At 44.8% G+C, this 13,085-nt stretch overlaps 1 protein-coding gene across 3 annotated transcripts; it reads right to left on the bottom strand.

Moving 5' to 3' along the window:
* Positions 1-570: 570 nt before the first annotated feature.
* LOC148394079 (secretory phospholipase A2 receptor-like) lies at positions 571-12,260 on the bottom strand. 3 transcript variants are annotated; one of them, XM_088383520.1, is made up of 38 exons: positions 12,048-12,260; positions 11,552-11,754; positions 11,380-11,486; positions 10,997-11,226; positions 10,762-10,920; positions 10,571-10,659; positions 9,980-10,097; positions 9,862-9,906; positions 9,630-9,797; positions 8,412-8,531; positions 8,223-8,339; positions 8,127-8,156; positions 6,580-6,785; positions 6,411-6,514; positions 6,169-6,281; positions 6,042-6,104; positions 5,825-5,980; positions 5,664-5,743; positions 5,372-5,483; positions 5,244-5,291; positions 5,004-5,168; positions 4,528-4,653; positions 4,351-4,455; positions 4,246-4,284; positions 4,120-4,158; positions 3,626-3,837; positions 3,456-3,556; positions 3,190-3,302; positions 3,058-3,120; positions 2,835-2,990; positions 2,663-2,745; positions 2,297-2,420; positions 2,176-2,223; positions 1,940-2,107; positions 1,454-1,573; positions 1,281-1,388; positions 1,152-1,214; positions 571-877 (listed from the first exon to the last, which is right to left on the bottom strand). In XM_088383520.1, exons 1-37 carry the CDS (start codon positions 12,112-12,114, stop codon positions 1,156-1,158), a joined length of 4,164 nt encoding a protein of 1,387 aa, XP_088239646.1. In that variant the 5' UTR covers positions 12,115-12,260; the 3' UTR covers positions 571-877; positions 1,152-1,155. The 3 variants fall into 3 exon arrangements, with proteins under 3 accessions (XP_088239646.1, XP_088239647.1, XP_088239648.1); XM_088383521.1 differs by having other exon boundaries at positions 11,552-11,751; XM_088383522.1 differs by lacking the exon at positions 11,552-11,754 and having other exon boundaries at positions 12,048-12,259.
* Positions 12,261-13,085: the final 825 nt, after the last annotated feature.

Here is a 13,085-nt window from a genome sequence, read left to right as displayed (position 1 = left end):
TGAATTTCAACGTATGGCTGCTTAAAAAAAAAAAAATTAAAAAAATGCAACAAGAGGGAGAAAGTTTATAATACCTAATAATACAAGACTGGACAGAATAATGGTCTATCTATCTATCTATCTATCTATCTATCTATCTATCTATCTATCTATCTATCTATCTATCTATCTATCTATCTATCTACTATCTATCTATCTATATCTATCTATCTCTGCAGGGTGAAAAATCACAGGTCCCCCTCACTTGGTTTTTACTGCAAAAGAGATGAATTCCACACGCAATACTTATCATACAGCCTCTTGGGGTGGGAAAGTTGACTCTCCACATGAAAAATAGAACAACTTCTGCTCTAAACTCTGCCACCGGGCTAATTGTAGGTAGTACTCCAAAACCTAAAATGGGCCAAGGGCCTCGCATAAAGAACAAGTGTAGATGTGTTTACATAGGGTGACCAGATTTGGGTTTCTGAAAAAGAGGACACTTTTTTTCTGAGGGGGTGTGATTATTTATTGAAGGGTTTTTTTTTTGGGGGGGGGGGTGAGTCAAGTTACGACACAAATGACATGGTGTGTGTGTATAGTAATTGTTATTTATTAGCCCGAATAACACAAAACATATATACAATAACCTAACCTTGGCCCGAATAACACAAAACATATATACAATAACCTAAACATATTTCCATTAGCAAAAACGTGTACGCTTACATTTTTTACTTTTTAAGTGGTACACTAAGTAAAATAAAGAAATACGGCCATCGGTGCTGCATTTGAAGAAAAAAAAAAAGGGCTCCTCTTCAGTCCTCCTCTTGCAGGGTGCATTGGCACCTTTATTTGCCTTGCATGTCAAGCACTCAGCTTCCTAAGGATCACGACCCTAGCGAAAGCACAGGAATTTGAACGTGATACAGAAAAATCTGGAATTGAGTGAAATGGAACGGAGTGACAATTCCATTGACAATGTACATGTATTATGTTTGAGGCAGTCCCAACAAAATGCCGGACGGGGCTCAAAAGTAGGACATGTCCAGGGAAAAGAGGACGTCTGGTCACCCTGGTTTACAAAATATACTTCACTTGCAAAATGTATGAATGGGAACCGTATCAAAATGTATGAATGGGAACCGTATCAAACGATAAAAATTAAGTACCTTTTTAGTCTGAACCAAACAATTCAGTTACAGGTGAATTACTGCCAGTAGAAGACGTCCATCCTGCAAAAGGAAAGGTAAAGACGGACGTCAACATGTGATGACCGTCGCTGGAGTGTCTCATCTTACTTTTTCCATATCCTCTTTTCTTGCAGATGTAGCCTCGCTGGTTGTCGCAAGTGTCAGGTTTCCAGTTGCCGCTGCCAGTGATAAAGGAAAGACATTTCCCCCCTTTACCTGGAGGGAGACAAGATCTAAGCGCTCCTCTAAACAGCGGCCAACGAGCATGCGTTCAGACCGACCTGCACTCCATCTGGAGTAAGTGAACGGGGTTCCGTCAATCCATTTGGTGTTATCTTGAGTGATGGCGGGATTGGCGCCCAACCACAGCGATGACTTAATTGCCAGAGCCTTGATGTAAACTTTGGACCCGAGGCAAACATGAAACAACAGTTGGAAATATCCTCCAGAGGCACACTTTACTAAACCACTCATTGCGCCATGAGCCTTGTGCTAGAGCAAAATTCTCTAAAGGTCTGTCGTGGTGCAGAAGCAGCTGAGGCAAGACAGAAAGCTTTTGATTTAACGCAGGTTTCTCATTCCAACCAAAAAAATGGCAGCTCCACTCTTTGACCACATAACTTGGAGGTTTTGATCACAAAGAATGAAGGCAGCAAGCCAAAAGCAGCCCCGTGTGTTGGTACTGAATAGCGCTAAGGACTGTGTGATAGGAACCATGGGACACTTATACGACAAACTTATTGGAAAGCCATTGGAAGGCTGCCTACCATGTATGATGGTCTGCTCGGAAGAGTTGGCGATGCTGAGCAGGTTCCCTCCAAAGTATTCGCAGGCGTATTTCGCCTCCATCCAGGTCACCATGGCCTGGTGGGCGATCAGGTAGCACAAATCAGTGGAGGAGACGTCCAACCACCAGCCGCATTTGCTAGTCCAGCCTGTGAGTGAGACAGTACTTGAGAGGTGTGTCAACGGCGGCGGCAGTGGAAGACGCCTGCCCACCTACCCAGTTGGCCAACTAATGGTGGCAGCTGTTGAGGCCCTCTGAGTTTAGCTACAGAGAAGGAGAGGGTAGCGAATATAAGCAAGTACTTGAGAATCCAAAAGGGGCGCTCGTGATGTTGCACCTGTTTTACAGACGAATGGACGCTCTTCTGTGCAGGGGCACGCACTGATCTGCCCAACAGAATTTGGGAATGCACATTTCCCAGCGGTGTTCTTTGTGGTGTTCTCTTCCCACTCTTTGTAGTCCTGCGAACGACATGAACATGTTATGCTTGCTTTGCTTCCCACCGCTCTTCCTCCGTAATTGCTCGCAACGAGGTTCTAGGTCGTTTACCCTCCACCTTCCAATGAAATGTTTGCATTCTTGCCACATTATGACAATTCAGGCCTTTTTTTTTTCCTGATAATTCAACAAAATGTTGTTCTGCTCAAATTTGGACTTTTCTAGTTCAGTTAGTACGAAATGAGGCTTTAAGCATTTTACTTACGAAAGCTGTTCCATCACTCCATTCGTAGTCAGTCGTCGTATTCTTGAGTCCCACAAAAGACGAACGTTGACTTTGAGAGTGATCTTCAGTAAAATAAAGAGAACAAGAGCTTCAGCCAAATGATGGCAGCTTTGTGGGACTGACGACTGCGGCGGTTCCTCTTCGTACTCACCATACACAAATTGGGCCTCTTCTTTGGAGTGGACGCTGGCCAGGTGGCCTCCCTGCGCGGCACAGAACCCCTCAGCTTCCTCCCAACTTTTGTACATCTTCTGGTAATTATAGCAATGATCGCCATACAGGAAGTTGCCATCGTTGCAGTCAGAAGCTGAAACCACAAAAAATGCATTTAGGAGGAAACGATGACGGCGGAAAAAAGCATGCTGCAAACTCACTTGCCACTGCTTTGAACATGTAACTGTCGCCTTTGGGGTAACACCTCGTTCTACCCAAGCACCCTGCACAAAAATATGCGGTTGCACTTTTCTTCTTTCAAGAGCAACGTGACGACGGACGTGTAGGCCTACTCAGCGGACGTTTGCACACGTAGGCCAAGGAGGAACCGCAGGATCCAGAGCGCCACTTGCCAGGCTGACTCCAAGCCCCTTTGTTGACGTAGGCGCAGGAAGTAACGTTGGTTCTGTCGAGAAAAGTGAGACACAGCCAAAAAAGGGACAAACGGGAGGGTTTTCCCTCCTTTCCAATAAAACGGCAGCAGAAACCTTTTTGGAAGTCAGTTCCAGGACGTTAAAGCGTGTCCTCCTGACAATTAAAACATGCAAAGACTTCTTACATTTCAGTATGATTTAAAGCCCAGTTGGTGTGTGACCTCCTCTGGCCATCGGACCACTTCTGGCTTCCGCCTTTGAAGCGACACCAAATGTTGTCGCATATCTGGGGGGAGAGGGGGGGCATTGCCAGTTTTCACGAAAGAGTCTACAGCCGCTTGCGCTTCCGTCTCACCAGGTTGGAGAGTCCCAGCCAGAACGGTGTCTTCTCGCCCATGATGTCCTTCACAAATTGTTCCTCGGCTGAGGAGGTAATGGAGACCAAGTCGCCGCCCTCCCAGACACAATGATACCAGGCCCCCAGCCAACCGTTGGGGGCCTGCACCTTCTTGTAGCAATAGGCGCCGTGCCCAAGCCACCCAAGATCACACCGGTTGGCTGAAGTCACTATTTGTGGATCAGGCAGACAGATCAGAACACATGTGTTTTTTGTTCTTTGTGCAGTTCCACAATGGCAGCGCCACTGGTGCAAGTCCACCATTGTGTCTGGACAAAGCAGAACTTTCTTGCACATTTTGTCTTGTGTCAACCAAATTGGAAGGTCCAGGCCTAGACTTGGTTTTCATTTTTGAATGATTCCCGAAAACGTACCTTATAAGGCACACTTGTACATTGTGAGACACGTGTCGTGATTTTTGTCTCGCATCTTTTCAGTTGCAAGTGACTTACCACCTTTAGAAGACGATGAAGGTATTTTCTTCGTCACTCCTGCAAGAGGAAAGGCATAGGTTGTCGTCATTGTGAGACATGTGTCATGATTTTTGTCTCGCATCTTTTCAGTTGCAGGTGACTTACCACCTTTAGAAGACGATGAAGGTATTTTCTTCGCCACTCCTGCAAGAAGAAAGGCATAGGTTGTCGTCAAAACGGGATGACAGTCGGTGGAGTGTCACGCCTTACCTTTTTTCTTGCAGATATAGTCTTTCTTATTGTCGCACTTGTCGACCTTCCAGTCACCGCTGCCAGTGACCATGGAAAGACACCTTTGATTTGAGTTCATGTCACCTGCAAGGAGACAGGAGATCCTGAGCGCTCCACCCTTTCTGCAAATTCCATCAGACACGCTTTCAGACTGACCTCCAACCGTTTTGATTTTCTTCCACGGTGATTTGTCAGTCCACACGCTGTCATCTTCGTTAAGTGGGGTTCTGGCACCCAACCACAGAGAGGCATTACCATCCATGGCCAGAGCCTTGGTGTAACCTTTGGATCAAAGGAGAACATGGAAGATTGTAAAACGTCTCACAGAATGCAAATGGGTTTGGCACAGCTGTGACAAAATACTTCGCATTGGATAACAATACTGCAACAAAAATAATAAAAATGATGCCACACAAAAAAACAACCAAGAAAATCTTGCCATTCACATTATGCATTCCTGCCTTCATTTTGCTATAATGGTGGGCACGGCAGAAAAGGGGTGTCTATAGTGTTAGCATTTTATATCTCAGGTTTACTTGTACTTCATTATCTATTTTCTTATCTTCCTACAGTGCCATACAGTGAATGAATTGGAAGGCATCGGTTTAGTTTTACGCAAATGACTAGCCTACCATGTAGGAAGTTCTGCTCGGGCAAGTCTCTGATGCTGAGCAGGTTCCCTCCGAGGCGGTTGCAGTCGTTTTCCGCCTCCTGCCAGGTCTTGGGCCAGCGGTCAACCAGGTAGCAAAAGTCGCCGGAGAGGCCGTCCAGCCACCAGCCACATTTGTCAGTCCAGCCTGCGAGCAGACAGCGCTTGAAAACAGTGCAGACGGGATATCTGCGGCGGCAGTGTGGGACTTCCACCCACCTACCTGCTTGACCAATTAATGGTGGCAGCTGTGGAAAGCTTCGGAGCTTGGCTGCAGGGATGGGGGGAGGGAAGCAAATATGAGCAAATGTGTGACGCGTCCATCCAAAGGAGCGCTTGGGATGTTTACACCTGTTTTGCAGACAAATGGTCGCTCTTCCGTGCAGGGGCAGTCATTCAACAGCCCCCGAGAAGTTGGGCATGCGCACTTCACAGATTTTTTTCCTTCCCACTCTTTGTAGTCCTGCGGACGACATGAAGTTGTTATGCTTGCTTTGCTTACCACCGCCCTTCTTCCGCAATCATTCGCAACATGTTTTGTGTCCTTTACCCCCTAAAACAATCCAAAAGTTGAAGCCTCAAGCGGCATTTGCTCTGAGTTGCTATTGATTACCGCGCCAGCTCTTAAAAAATTTTCACTTACATAATCTGTTCCGTCACTCCACTCATATGTATTGTTGTTTTTCCTTAGTCCAAGCCAAGGATACCAACCCCTTGCGTGATCTTGAGGAAAAGAACAAGAGATTCTGAAGAGAGGGCAGCTTTGTGGGACTGACGACTACGGCTGTTCCTCTTGGTGCTCACCATGCACAAATTTGGCCTCTTCCCTGGAATGGACACTGACCAGGTGGCCTCCCCGGGTGAGACAGAACTTCTCGGCATCCTCCCAACTTTTGTACATCTTCTCGTAAGCATAGCAATGATTGCCATACACAAAGTTGCCATCGTTGCAGTCAGAAGCTGAAGCCACAAAAAAAAACATTTGATGGTGAAGGCAGAAAAAAACATGGTGCAAACTTACTTGTCACTGCTTTGAACACGTAACCATCGCCTTTGCGGGTACACGCCTGTCCAGCCGGGCATTCTGCACAAAAAAAAAGCGTTTTTCACCTTTCAACGGCAACATGAAGACAGACGTGCAGGCTTACCCAGTGGCCGTTTGCACATGTAGGGTAATGAGGAACCGCAAGAACCAGACCTCCACATGCCAGGCAGACCTATTCCTCCTTGGTTGACGTAGGCGCAGGATGAAACATTGAATCTGTCAGGAGAAAACGGGCCAAACTGAAGATTTTGCAGTCGTTTTTCCTTGAGTGGCAGTCTTCAGAATTGGTTCCAGAACCTTAATGTGTGCCCACATGACTAAGTATGCAAAGTTGGGACTTCTTACGTCCAAGGATGATGATATGTAATATTCTCGTAAAAAACTTTCAGGCCATTGGACCAGGTTAGGCGCTGTTTGCCTCCTTCAAAGCGACACCAGACATTGCATTTCTGGGGGAAAAAAACAATGGCAGTTGTCGCTACAAAGTCCACAGCCGCTTGCACTTCCTCCTCACCAGGTTGGAGAGTCCAAGCCAGAAGAACGGGGTCTCCTCGCCCATGGTTTTCATCACAAATCGCATCTCCCTTGAGGAGCTGACGGAGACCAGGTCGCCGCCCTCCCAGAAACAGTGATGTCGGGCCCCCAGCCAACCATTGGGGGCCTCCACCTTCTTGTAGCAGCTGGTGCCGTACACAACCCACCCAGCACCACACTGGTTGGCTGAAAGACAATTTGGGGATCAGGTGGATAGATCAGAGCACACACGGTTTTGCTCTTGTGGGCCTCAGGGGCCGCCATTGGGGCAGCTCGCGGGTCCACCCTTTTGTCAAAAGCAAATTTGGCCGTTTCTGTCCTTGCCAGACAAACTAAATTTATCTTGCACATTTTTTCGTGTCTTGGGCAAATTGAAAGGTCCGGGGCTTGACTTGGTTACGTTAGCCCAATGGCATGAATAACATTTTTATTTTTTCAACGATTCTTGAAAACTTACCTTCACAGAACACACCTGAGAAATAACCATCGCTGCATACAAGACGATGAGTCAACATCAAAAACAATAAAATGTGGCTGAGGATTTAAGGTGCTCTTTATCAGTTGAGGATGGGAAAAAAAAATGCATAGATTGTTGGCTGGCATGGTGCGACCGTTTTTTTTGGGTGGGTCATGTATTGTATTGGCCCGAATATAAGACGACCCCCTCTTTTTCAAGACTCAAGTTTGAAAAAAGACTTTTTGAACAATTAAATCTGAAACAAATGATTATAACAATATATTTGAGAGAAAAAGGATGTTATTTTGCCTCATTCAAATCATGCAAAAACTGTCTATCACATTTTAATATCTGAACATTTAAATATGTAAACTAAAGTGCAATCACATTTGTAAATGAATGGCTTTTGGTTTTTGAAATGTAAATAAACCAATCTACTGTGATAAAACAACAAAATTGCAATAACTGCATTAACCATCAAAGTGAAGTCTAACATTGCAATAAAATAACTGCTACCGCTATTGTTGGGGAGCCTGAGCACTGTAGAGGGTTGGCTCGGATGGTTATGCTCTTTTCACCCCTGGGTGTCGGTCAGAACACAGGAGGGAAAACGTGGTTCAGATTGCTTTACTGAATTATTGGCAATAAAAATAAATCAACTCTCGGCAACACACCAAACATAAGTCATCGATCGAGACCACAAAATGCATTTGCTGGCCGTGCTGCTGCGTAACGGCTACTCGTACGATGCAAGGCAAATTTAAAGGAGCGCGCCGGAGCTTCAAACAAACGGCGGCACAACAGTGGACAGTAGTAACAATGAAATGTATATACTTACTTTGTGTCAAAGACACACACGATCACAGCAACATAGTCGATACCAGCAACCTTTAATTTACCGCTGCGCACAAGTGAAAATCGGTATAATGGCTACTCCGAATATAAGACGACCCCCACTTTTTCAGTCTTATTTCAATGCAAACAACATCTTCTATTCGGGCCAAAACGGTGTATTGTGAGACGCATGTCATAATTTTTGTAGCACAAAATTTCACTTCCAGGCAACTTACCGCTGTCAGAAGCCAAAGATTGTTTCACTCCTGCAAGAGGAAAGGCAAAGATGGACGTCAATGCTTGATTACCGTCGCTGGAGTGTCTCATCTTACCTTTTCCTTGTCCTATTCTCTTGCAGATGTAGCCTCTCTGGTAGAGGCAAGAGTTGAATGTCCACTCGCAGCTGCCTTTTAACATAAGACAATTCCTCGAAGTGGATCGACTTCGAACTGGAGGGAGACAAGTTCTCAGCGCTCCTCTAGACAGCAGCCGACAAACATCAGACATGCTTTCAGACCGACCTTGGTTCTTCAAGTTAACGTAAGTGACCTGTGATCCATCACTCCACTTGGAGAATTCATCCAATGGGATTTTAGCGCCCAACCATATTAAGTCAACATTCGTCAGGGTCTTGATGATACCTTTTGGATCAAAGAACATGGATAAAGAGGGATGTTGACCAAGATACCATTTAATGTTCAATTTCAGTTCCAGATTTTTATTCGATTAAATTTCCTAAAACCGTGATGCCCAGTTTCTTTTAACATTTGAACGTTCTTCGGAAGATATATTTGGCCCACGGGCCAGACTTTGGAAACGCCTGCTGTATTGGCTCAAAACTGGTCCATATATAAGGCGCACCTGATAAGGCGCACTGTCGGCTTTTGAGAAAATTTGAGGTTCTTAGGTGCGCCTTCGCGGAAAATACGGTACCTTCAGCAGCCTACCACAGTTGTTTGCCCAACTCAAGCAAGGAAACACTCGAGCATGTGTGCCTTACCTGCTGGTTGAGTAGAAAACCCTTTGGCTAAAATATTGACTCGATTCTTTTATTTTGTACATGGATGCATGTTTATTTTAAGCAGTTAAAATCTATTTCCCATGAATCCGAACATCGCTAAACATGTACAACTGTTCACAGAAACATACGCTATATGGCAGGTGCTTTTTTTATCTATAGTAGGGGTGTCACCAAAAAGACAATTTGATTCGGAAAATCCTTTTTTCGATCGAATGTACCAAATGACATTCCGACTCATGACATTTCTGCAGGCAATCTGCTTTAAGTTCTTGTTTTGAATTTATTAAAAATTCCCTTTGGCTTTTCTTCTTTCACATGTTTAAATACCCTTTGTTCTATGAATGGAACAAGACATGTTCAATAAAACTTGGTTAAAAATAAGCAGAGACAACTCCTGCACAGCTAAGAGGGGTTGTGATGCTCTCTCCTTTGTCTCAAGCTAGCGAGTTTTAATCCGGTTCGAAACTGAACAATGCGTCCAGATAGTTTTGCCAAGCTATGTTGAAGTCTTCAAACCTTTTGCCTCATTTGTGTCTTCACCACCGCTGCCGCCTGTGTGACCTTAATGTGTGCTGTCCTGCTACAATCAGGTCTTTGTCCTGACCCCTGACCTATTCACCTTTGTGAGTACCTACCATATCTACTACATGTCATTTTACTTGAGCTTGTCGTTTGGTTTGATGTTGTGGCTGATATAGTTTAATTCATGGCCGCCTACCGTTTATGAAGGATTGTTCGTTCGAGTCCGCGATGCTGAGCAGGTTCCCTCCAAAGCTTTGGCAGGCGTCTTCTGCCTCCTTCCAGAGCTCCATGGCCGTGTGGTTGATCAGGTAGCAGAAGTCATTGTAGGGGTTGTCCAACCACCAGCCGCATTTGTGAGTCCAGCCTTTAGTGAGACGGAGCTTGAGAGGTGTGTCAATGGCGGCAGTGGAAGACGCCTGCCCACCTACCCGGTATGTCAAGTGATGGTATCTTTGGAGGCCCTCTGCACTTGGCTGCAGGGAAAGGGAGTGAAGCAAATATAAGCAAATGTGTGACATCCAAAGGGAGAGTTCGGGATTTTTGCACCTCTCTTGCAGAAAAATGGCAGATGAATGGAGCAGTCCTGGTTGACACCAATCGCTCCATTTAATAGCCCAACTGTACATTCACCCAATTTGTAGTCCTCAATTTCAAGGCCGTAGTCCTGCGGGTGACATTTTGGATGAGAATTACCCAACTGCATTTGGTCTGCTCGGGTTCCTGCCGCGGTTCCTCCGCCATCACCCAATTGGTGGCTTTTTTGTTTCATATTGGGTATCAGTTTCATGTTGTCAAAGTACTCTGAACATTCCAAAAACATGAAGCAAGTTGTGCCCTTCCTGACATGTTCTCAACCTATTTGTCTCTACTAGGAAAAAACATGCACAATGCAACTAACCCTGAAGACGTAAAGATCAGAGCCACCATATATTCCTGGACATCCTAATTGCCACCTCACCTGACGATAAAAACTGTCTAAGATGAGAGGTCATGGCGACAATACTTGGTAAATGGCTGCTTGATGCCTTAAAACATTGTGCGTCGGATGGCTGTAGTCTTCCCTGGAACCTATCCAGCAACCTGCCAACTCAGCTCATGCAAAATGACTTTTTCAATGGCATTAAGCATATCACTTACATAAATTGTTCCGTCACTGTTTTTGTTGGTTCTCCAGTCATTGTCATTCTTCTTCTTGTGTCCCACCCAATGAACCGAAGTGCTGTGATCTTGAGGAAAAGAGAACAAGAGCTTCAGGGCAAGAAGAGCTTCAGGCAAATGATGCCATCTTTGTGTGACTGATGATTACTGTGAATCCTCTTGGTGCTCACCATACAAGAATTGGCCCTCTGCCTTTGAGTGAAAGCTGGCCAGGTGGCCTCCGCGGGCTTGACAGAACGTTTCGGCATCCTCCCAACTTTTGTTCACCTTTTGTTCATAATGATAACAATAACCATTATACAAGAAGCTGTCATTGTCACACTGGGAAGCTGAGGACACAAAGAAAAACATTAAGTAGGAAACTGACAGATGATGAAGGTGGAAAAAAGGGTGCTACCAACTCACTTAACACTGCTTTGAAAACGTAACCATCGCTTATGGGGGAACACCACTGTCCAGCCGAGCATCCTGCACAAATAGATGCATTTTTTTCTCCTTTCAACGACGGACATGCAGGCTTACGCAGCGGTCGTTTGCACAGGTAGGCCAAGGAGGAACCGCAGGATCCAGCGCGCCACACGTCAGACTGGCTCCTAGCCCCTTGGACGACGTAGGCACACATCGGCTCACTGCTCCTGTCGGGAGAAAAGGTGTAAAGCGAGACATACAACAAAAGACGCGCCAAACTGGAAGATTGTGCTATTTTGTTTTTTTTCCTGGAATGGCTGTCTTCAAAATGGACATGTGCCCACCAGAAAATTAAAGCATGCAAAGTTGGGACTTCTTACCCTCTGAGTGAATTTATATCCCAGTTCCCGTATGTATCGTCCTGGCCATCGGACCATATCATCGACTGGTATCCGCCTTGGTAGTAACACGAGATGTCTTTGCAGTACTGGGGGAAAAAAACAATGCTAGTTGTCGCAACAGAGTCCACGGCTGTTTGCGCTTGTGTCTCACGTAGTTGGTTTGTCCCAGCCAGAACGGGGTATTGTTGCCCATGGTGCGCTTCACAAATTGCTCCTCGTGTGAGGAGTTGATGGAGACCAGGTCACCGCCCTCCCAAGTGCAGTGGTGCCGGGCCCCCAGCCAACCGTTGGGGCCGTCCCCTTTTTTGTAGCAGCTGGAGTTATACTCGAGCCAGCCTGGACCACACTTGTCTGCTGACGGCACAATTTGGGGATCAGAAGAACAGCTCAGAGCACACTGATGCATGTTTTTGCTCTTTATGCTCTTCATTGGGGGCATTGCAACCAACTGCACAATTCTGTCAAGGGAGACGACGACCATTGTCCCTTTGGTCCCTTTGGCCCCTTCATTATTATTATTATAAATATTTCTGAAATTATTTCTTACATTAATATGATACATTAATGACATTTAGACCACTTATGACAAAAACGTGTTTAGCTGTGTATGTATTTTTTGTCATGGATAACATTGAGGACATGCTTACCTGAACCGCATGTACTATATAACCCAATCATGAGCAGATACCAATTGAGTCCCATCCACATGCTCATTGAGGATCGGAGCAATTGCAACGGGGGGGAAAATTTTTCACCTCACTGAGAGTCGCAACTGGAGAAAACAAGATGAAGGACGGTCAGTACGCCTGCGACAAGCCCGAGGCAGGCTGCGCTCGTCAGCTACATGCATCACACACGTCACAATCGCTACAAGGGGGTCATCATAAAGCATACAGGTGTTGAGTTCTTTGTTTCTTCGTAAATGTTCTTATTCAAGGGGGTTGTCACAAAGCATTCTTTGTTTCTTTGTAAATGTTCTTATTTTGTATACTCAATAACAAAAAACAACTAATTTTCCAGTAAATAAAAAAACAAGTAAATCCGAGTGTGAAAGTGGGAATTAAATGAGGTGTAATTCAATTTATGATCAAGTAAAGATGAGAATGTAGAAACTTTTAAATCTATGTAAATCTCATGTGTTATCTGAAAACAGCTTGAGTATAAGTCATGATAAAAAGGAGCTTCTCTCAGTCACATGGAACTTAATACGTAGTAAATTTGAGTCCGCAGAGCGAATTGCGATAAGATGAATTTCAACGTATGGCTGCTCAAAAAAAAAAAAAAAAAATGCAACAAGAGGGAGAAAGTTTATAATACCTAATAATACAAGACTGGACAGAAAAATGATCTATCTATCTATCTATCTATCTATCTATCTATCTATCTATCTATCTATCTATCTATCTATCTATCTATCTATCTATCTATCTATCTATCTATCTATCTATCTATCTATCTATCTATCTATCTATCTATCTATCTATCTATCTATCTATCTATCTATCTATCTATCTATCTATTGTCCAAGTTTGAGCATGCCAAACAAGGTGACCCCAGACATTGACCAAATACGACATTATGACTACCTTCCCCAGCAAGACCTCAACGGGAAACCTTCAGAGGTAGACTTGAAGCATTTGTAATGAGGATACCCTTGCAGCAACATTTATTGCCCATTTGCCCAA

This window comes from Syngnathus floridae, chromosome 8 (assembly GCF_059516105.1).
Source record: "Syngnathus floridae isolate MCC-2025c chromosome 8, RoL_Sflo_1.0, whole genome shotgun sequence".
Taxonomy (NCBI): Eukaryota; Metazoa; Chordata; class Actinopteri; order Syngnathiformes; family Syngnathidae; genus Syngnathus; species Syngnathus floridae.
The sequence above is the reverse complement of the archived record's forward strand: the minus strand, read 5'-3'. Positions and strand labels throughout refer to the sequence as shown.

Coding starts and splice junctions, on each gene's coding strand:
- LOC148394079 (XM_088383520.1), bottom strand. CDS start 12,114: ATGAGCATGTGGATGGGACTCAATTGGTATCTGCTCATGATTGGGTTA. Junction 10,660..10,761: donor AGAGGGCCAATTCTTGTATG/GTGAGCACCAAG, acceptor CTTTTCCTCAAG/ATCACAGCACTTCGGTTCAT. Junction 9,907..9,979: donor GCCATTTTTCTGCAAGAGAG/GTGCAAAAATCC, acceptor CTTTCCCTGCAG/CCAAGTGCAGAGGGCCTCCA.